The sequence below is a fragment of the Nanorana parkeri genome, unplaced genomic scaffold, assembly GCF_000935625.1.
Source record: "Nanorana parkeri isolate BGI_ZX_2015 unplaced genomic scaffold, ASM93562v1 scaffold2807, whole genome shotgun sequence".
Lineage (NCBI taxonomy): Eukaryota > Metazoa > Chordata > Amphibia > Anura > Dicroglossidae > Nanorana > Nanorana parkeri.
In genome coordinates, this window is record NW_017309075.1 from 201 (window position 1) to 8,122 (window position 7,922).

At 47.5% G+C, this 7,922-nt stretch overlaps 1 protein-coding gene across 1 annotated transcript in view; it reads right to left on the reverse strand.

The window, feature by feature from the left end:
* Window positions 1-289: 289 nt before the first annotated feature.
* Window positions 290-7,922, reverse strand: part of LOC108802337 (histone-lysine N-methyltransferase SETD2-like) — a gene marked incomplete at its 3' end in the record, with an annotated part of 15,764 nt that continues 8,131 nt past the window's right edge. The window contains exons 4-8 of the mRNA XM_018574201.1: window positions 6,271-6,399; window positions 6,061-6,184; window positions 4,025-4,102; window positions 3,556-3,653; window positions 290-416 (exon numbers count right to left, since the gene is read on the reverse strand). Coding sequence (XP_018429703.1) covers window positions 290-416; window positions 3,556-3,653; window positions 4,025-4,102; window positions 6,061-6,184; window positions 6,271-6,399 — 556 coding nt within the window. The remainder of the gene's footprint in view (window positions 417-3,555; window positions 3,654-4,024; window positions 4,103-6,060; window positions 6,185-6,270; window positions 6,400-7,922) is intronic.

The window sequence follows — 7,922 nt, forward strand, 5'->3', positions numbered from 1 at the left end:
ATAGAGCAAATACATAGAAGAGACAGCCACAAAAAGGAGGACAACACAACTGGGATTCACTGCAAGTACACAAGTCAGGTACCCCAGCTTTACTAAGGGTCACAGTACTCCAATTTCATTCTAATGCCGATAATAAATATTATTATAGAACGCTTGATATGAAAAATGAAATGTAATTTTGCATGAGAGGATTGTTTGGCCTTCATTGATAACTCTACATTCCTTCACAGAGCCCATGTGATACAAGCACACTCTACAAACAGACGTTGTGTACAAGAACAAGACCCACCGAATCTTTCTTGCGGGACCTTTCCTTCTTCATCTTGCCTCCGGCTGCTCGGACGCTCACTCGGTTCTCACCACCGAGGTAACCCCGGCAATTGGCAGATCCACAGAAGCATTTCTGAGCTTCTCTCCTGTAAAAGGGGTAAAAAGGTCCATTGTGAATACATATATGGGGATAAATATAAAAGGCAACGCTTCTCTGAACCGCCCAGTAATAAAATGCTTCTTAAAACAAGACGAGAGATATCAGCTGGTGCAATACTCCAATCCCAGCCCAAAGAAACTTTCAGGAAAATAGGTGTAGTATACTACACATTAAGGATGCACCGATATGTCGGCCGAAAATGGAACTTTTGTCTAAATGCCGAAAGTGCCATTTCCCCGCCGATACATCGGCGCATCCCTGCTTTCTTTCCCCCCCCTCTGGGCGCTGCTCTGTGTCCCAGCCAGCCGAGCTCTGTGGGAGGAGAGTGCTGTGAGAGGCCGGCGTCTCTCCTCCCACACCGCTCAGCCGCCTATCACAGTCCGGCAGCGTGGCGTGTGGACGGAGACAGCCAGCGCTGTCACAGGAGGCCGAGCTCTCCTCTCCACATCGCTCGCTCAGCCTCCTGTGACAGCGTGTCAGAGAGGAGAGCGGGTACAAGCAGTCGGTGATCGCTGAGTGTTTGTAGGTAATTGAGGACAGAGTATGGTTACTATATCCTCAATTATGAATGAATGGGAAGTGATCTATATCACTTCCTGTTCATTCATGATTGTGGTTATAGTAACCATACTCTGTCCTCATGTTATCAATGATCAGGAACACTCAGTATAGAGGATTCCTGTTCATTGATAACAGGGGCTGCAGAATAAGAGATTGAGGACTCTGTGTGTCATCTGAGGACTCCCCGTCTCGGATGACTCCCCGTCTCGGATGACTCCCCGTCTCGGATGACTCCCCGTCTCGGATAAAATAAAAATATTCAATTAAAAAAAATGAAACAAACATTTATAAAAAATTAAACATTTGAAAAAATTAAAATAAAAACATTTTCGGTTTGACAATTTTTTTAATTTCAGTTTCGTTTCGGCTTTGAAATTTCCATTTCGGTGCACCTCTACTATACATTCCGGAAATCAGCATGTCAGATAAAACAGAGATAGCATGCAGCGATGGAATAAATCTGTAAACACTGAGCACCAGGGGGCGAAACTCAATCGGAACGCTAAATAGAGACTGAGCTTGCAGTAGAACCTCCACCCACATATTTCAAGGGCATAAGTCTCTGAAAAAGGGGCAGGGCACCGAAACATGTATATGGAGCCATTTATGTCCAGGCTGCAAGCTCATTCACCAGTTTCCCCCCCCCCCTTGGTGTGCTTATAGTCATCTATAGCCTTCCATCAATGCATACTACCTCTCCTTTTGACAGCTTTATAGAAATGATAGTCCGTGCACCTGCACTGTGACCCGACACGTGAATCGAGCTGAATCACCTGGCTGCAAGCTCTGATCAGCGAGGCGGTCTGGGCCCCCGCCCAGAGGAGGCCTGGTGCCCCGGCCCCAGAGGAGGCCTGGTGCCCCGGCCCCAGAGGAGGCCTGGTGCCCCGGCCCCAGAGGAGGCCTGGTGCCCCGGCCCCAGAGGAGGCCTGGTGCCCCGGCCCAGAGGAGGCCTGGTGCCCCGGACCAGTGGAGGCCTGGGCCCCGGACCAGTGGAGGCCTGGGCCCCAGCAGGCCTGGGCCCCAGCTGAGGAAGCATGACAACTATGACAATTCTCTTCAAGTAAGCAGAACGAAGTTTGCTCAAAGCATTGTAAACGCCGGCTGCACACACCCTTCAGACTGGCATTTACAAACTGAAGCTCGTGTGAAGCAGGTCTTAGGGCCCCATGTTGTTGGGCTTCACACACGCGAATAGGCAAATGCTGCAAGCCTCAAGCTAAATTGCTTTGCATGTGACATCAGTTTGAGACGCTTCTGAGATCATTCAGAACTCATTGACGGGTGCATTTGACCTGCAGCTGACATCCTATGCTGCATTGCCATTCATTGTATGAGGAGAGAAGCAGTTTGCATGTGAAGAAAAGCCCACCCACACTGACCCTATGGGAGGTCTGTGCAATCCTTTTACAGAAGGTTTAAAGGAGACTTGACTATAAAGTCCTGTGTTACACAGCGTGTTACTCAACAGGGAAATACAAAACAATTGACAAACATTTAAAGTGACACCAAACTCAGGAATTAAATCTTAAAAATCCATTCAAGTACCTTCTCTTGCCACCTGGGCAACCCCAGGTTGATGATAAAGGTGCCGAAAATGATAAAGATTATCACCTATGGCCACATCACCCTGAAAGCGCCCGATCTCATCTGATCTCTGAGGATTAGCAGGGTGGGGCCTGGTTAGTACATGGAAGGCAGACCACCTGGGAATACCAGGTGCTGGAGGATTTTTTTTTAGCTTTAAGCCCACCATGGAACAGTGTTTGAATGCATTGCAAATGATTTCCCTGTGTTGTTAATAGGTTGGACTTGATGGACATTTCTTTATTCAACCTCAAATACTATGGAACTATGTAACCTTAACTATTAACAACAATGGAGGGAATTTATCAAAACTGGAGCAGATTTGTACTCCAACCAATCAGCGTCTCTGTCTCATTTTCAAATCTTACCTGAGCAAACTGGAGAGATGCCGATTGGTTGCCATGGACAACTGCTCCGGAATCTGTCTGCTGCCGTTTTGATAAATTGCCCCAATGTATCTTATTTGTGTATCACTCGGCTGTGGATCCTTCAATCATCTCTGAATTGGTGATGACACTGTCCTTCCTTCTGGAGGGGAGCTAAGTCTGTTCCCCATGGTCCCTGCGTGTGTTGTAAAGTAGTCACCGCTCCAAGCTCACTCCCGGGATGGACTACAGTCTCAGGTTTAGTTTACCGATTTGTATTGAGATTGAAGTCCATCCCTGGAGCGAGCTTGGAGCGCTGACTACTTTACAACACACACAGGTACCATGGGGAACAAAAGTAGCCCCCCCTCCAGAAGGAAGGACAGTGTCAGCACCAATTCAGAGATGATTGGAGGATCTACAGCTTCTGCCTTGCAGCACTGGGGTCCCCAGTTTGAATCCCAGTCAGGACACCATCTGCATGGAGTTTACATGTTGTCCCTGTACATGTGTGGGTTTCCTCCCACACTCCAAAAGACATGCTGGTAGGATAATTGGCTCCTTCCCCCAATCGGCCCTAGTATGTATGAGAGATGGTTAGCTCCTTCTTCTTACCCATAACGTTGGAACTGGTAGTCAAAGGTCAACTCCGCGCCTTTGGGGACTAATCTTGTGGTGAAAAAGCCGACCCGAAGCTGCCCGTTCACTGTCCACTGTGGGAGACACAACGCATGATCATTAGTGTGAGAGAAGGGTTATATCCTCTATATCCTTTTTTTTCCATCAATACCTCCAACGGGGCATAGAGGTAATGAGGTCACCGGCACACGGGGTTCACATTATCAGTCTGTGCGTCACATCGTTGTGCCGGATGAAGGGACTGCACTGGTCCCGAAACGTTGAGATCTTTTGCGGTAGCATGTTTATCCAACGTCAACAAAAGGACGGATTGATAATGTGGACCCCGGTGTGATGGTGACTTCATTACCTCTATACAAGAAAACAAAGCAAGGTAAAGCATTAGAGAGTCACAGAGGTTTAACTTTAGAAATGCCGCCGCCAACAGAAACCGCGTCTTTCTTACCTTCTGCGTCTCACAGTTCGGGTCGCAGCTGTGGTTCATAAAACGCGAACAGTTCCCCTTCAGCGTGGCGTCGATTATCTAATAAAAGATAAACGTGTATGAAAAATCCACCCAAACAGACTCTTTACCACCTAAAAGTTCAAGTAAGAACCACCGAACGTGACCAACAGCAACCAACCAGATGTCAAGCTTGCAGTGGAAAAGGTCAACTGGGAAATAGAAGTCTAATTGGCTACTGTGTACAAATGAGACCAGGGGTCAGCAACCTAAGGAGCAGGGGCCACAGTGGGCGCACAAAGCAGTTTTCAGTGGCACCTGACGGATCGATGGTCACATGTCCATAAAATGGTTTACCATCTTGTCTTGAATTGTATTGTGATGGTAATGTCTTCCTTATATTGTAAAGCGCTGAGCAAACTGTTGGCGCTCTATAAATCCTCTATAATAATAATAATATTATTTATCATTAGAACATAACTTTAATAAAGTTTGTTGGATATAACCTACACTGCAGTGCAGCAAGTTTACCAAATTGTTGTCTGAACAAGGCGACCTTTGTATTCGTCTCCATGTTTTTCACACTGCACATTTACGGTCAAACAGAATTTTTTTCACCCCTGAACATCTTGTTAGGTCCAACAGGAATCCCCCAACTCACAACAGATAATAATTCAGAAGCACGAATGTAGCTGAAGTTAACATCCTACAGGCCAGGCATAGCACAGCTCAGGCCCCATTCACACAAGGCATGTTGCCCTGTACTGTGGGAAGAAGCGTGCAGGCAATTCAGGTAAGTTTATGGAGACACGGGCGATACCATTCTGCTTGGTTACATAAAAGGCACACTAGCGCAATATAATTTAATCAGCGGACTATGTTGGTTATATTTTGGGGTAAATATAGGGGCGTGTGTAAATGACAAACATTGCATTGGGGAAAAATTAAAGGAAAATTTGCAAATGTGCATTTTCTAAAATAATTGACTAGAGACGCATCGATAACCGATACTAGTATCGGTGCCGATATCGAGTATTTGGGCGAGTACTCGGCCAAATGCTCCGATACAGGAACTTCTGGTCAGATGGAGATTTCCTCTGACCGGCAGCGACGTGAGGGAACATTGAGCCGTCTTCCAGGCCTATCAGGAAGCTAGGCCACAAGTCATTGCCCGCGGCCCGGCTTTCCGATTGGCCGTGAGGCCGGCTCCATGCTGTTTGGCCGGCTCAATGCTAATTGGCCGGGAAGCCGGCTTCCCAGTCAATCAGCATGGAGCCGGTTAAATGGCGTGGAGCCGGCTTCCCAGCCAATCAGGAAGACGGGCCGCGGGTAATGACCCGCCTACCTGATTGGCCGAACAGCCGGCTCCATGCTGGTTGGCCGGGATGCCAGCTTCCCGGGGCAATCGGGTAATGACACGCTGCCCGGCTTCCCGATTGCCCAAGAAGCCGGCTCTATGCTACCCGAAGTACCAGTACTTGGTATCGGTGAGTACCGAAATATAAATATCGATACCGAAAAATCGGCATTGGTGCATCGTTATAAATTTACCATTACCAATAAAATTAAAAGGAAATAAGTATTTTAAGTAGATTTCAGCCAAGAGTGTAGATTTGTTCAAGAAACGTTTGGACAATTTCTTGAGGGACCGTAATATCCAGGGATACCAGTACCCCTAAGAATGAGATGATGCGCGGACCTATATGGGTTGGACTTGATGAACGTATGTCTTTATTCAACCCCAAATACTATGTAACTATGTAAACTACAAGTCCCATGAGACATTGCAAACCTGACAGCCACAGGCATGACTCCAAGAAGCAGATGCATGAAGGGATTTGTAGTTTCACCACAGCTGGAGGGCCGAGGTTACCTATCCCTGTGTTAGGGTAACTACAAAAACTGAAAAAGTTTAATACATGGAAGTAAGAAATCTCTGCAATTCCCTAAGACCCAGGAACATTTTTGGAGAAAAGGGCCCCCCGGACCCAAGTGGTTAAACCCAGAATGGGGCTTTGATTTTATCCTAATGATCCCACCTCGTCATTCTTCAGCGCCATGAAATAATAGTGGATGTTCTTGTTGCGGGCGTACTCCTTCACACGCGCCTTAAACTCCTTGTGATCCAGGACTTCGCCGCAGTACTCCAGCACGAAGGCATTCCTGAGGAGGAGGTGAACGCGTTTAGTTAGAAGCTGCATTGTGAAAAGGAGAACAAGGACAGGTACCGACCAACAGAATATTCTTACGGTTTCAGGTCTTTACCAGCCCGGAGACCCCAGCCCTTCTTCTCGGTTAGGATAGCCTCGACGTCGGCGTGCTGCTTCCTCTGGAATCGGCGGTTGGAGCAGTAATCACCATTCGGACATCTGGAGGAGCTGGGACGAGAGAACATTCAAGATGGAGGGTACAGCAACACATGCACGCGATAAAATAAATTATTAAAACGCCAGATTAAAGTATATTGTTGATAGTGTCTGCAGTGTTATGACCAGTTTAGATAAGGTAGGTCCTCCTGATGACCGCCATGGATGGCGCCGTGCAGAACCTCAGATGTGAAGATAGAAACACAAAAATCGTACAAACAGCGCTCTTGGAATGATCTTGGGGAGGCGGATAATGTGACCCTAACTAGCATGCAGCCCTGAGACCCAGGAGGAGTGCCTGTGGATATGAAAACCAGAACGAAAAACAAAAAACAAAAGGGCACAAAACTAGGTCAGCTGACTGACCGGATCGGACATACCAGGGAAGGTGACAGGGGAAATAATGTATATATGAAAAAACACTTACTTGTGTGGGTCTGGGAACCAGAAGCAAACCGGCCTGTGAGGAGGATCAGGGTGTCCAAATTGTATGTGAATGCCGACTGGTGTGTAGCCTGAGGTTACTCGTCCCAAGGGGAAGAGGGAGACAAGAGAGGAGAGAAGTGGACAGGAGGCCGGTGACTGAATGAGGGGTTCTGCACACCGCTAAAATCCTCCATTACAGCGTCAGGTAGACGGACTAACCCCTCGTTCCGTCACCTGCCTCCTGTCCACTTCTCTCCTCTCGTCTCCCTCTTCCCCTTGGGACGAGTAACCTCAGGCTACACACCAGCCGGCATTCACATACAATTTGGACACCCTGATTCTCCTCACAGGCCGGTTTGTTTCTGGTTCCCAGACCCAGACAAGTAAGTGTTTTTTCATATATACATACATTATGTCCCCTGTCACCTTCCCTGGTATGTCCGATCTGGTCAGTCAGCTGACCTAGTTTTGCGCCCTTTTGTTTTTCGTTCAGATGTGAAGATAGGTCACCAGCACTCCAAAATGCAAAGAAAATATTGTTTATTCCAAATAACATCGCATAGGTCACAATAGACCAATGATTCAGGGTCGCACAGAGTCCCTTCCTCAAGGCAACACAGTGACCTGCATACAGATACACAACCCTGAACTCAGACGGTCCGCATTTGGGGTTGTGCACCTGTACGCATGAGCAGGTTTACTCAGTTCCGGCGTTTACCCGTATACAGCCATTGGCTCCTATGGGAGGCTGTACGTAGCACCTAAGGCTCCCTGGTGGGGAAAATAAGCCGGTATTATGTTGTATTGCCACAGGCGGCTTTGGGCACGAGCTCAAATGTAGATGAACTCTTTTTTTAATGTTCAGTTCTCTCTTCTTTAGCAGGACGGAACCGACAGTCCCAGTCCTACAAGTCTCCTCACAACCTATGTGACCAGGACTCTACAGTAGGGATGCTCCGATAGCGAAGACAAACATGAGTGGCTGGCCAAATGGTCCCCCAGGTGTGATCTCTCCCCCTACAATATAATTGGTTACAACAAAAACAGAAAGATACCGGGGTTTGTGAGAGATATGACACCGTGGCTTGAAGTTTGGTTTACCAAACTTC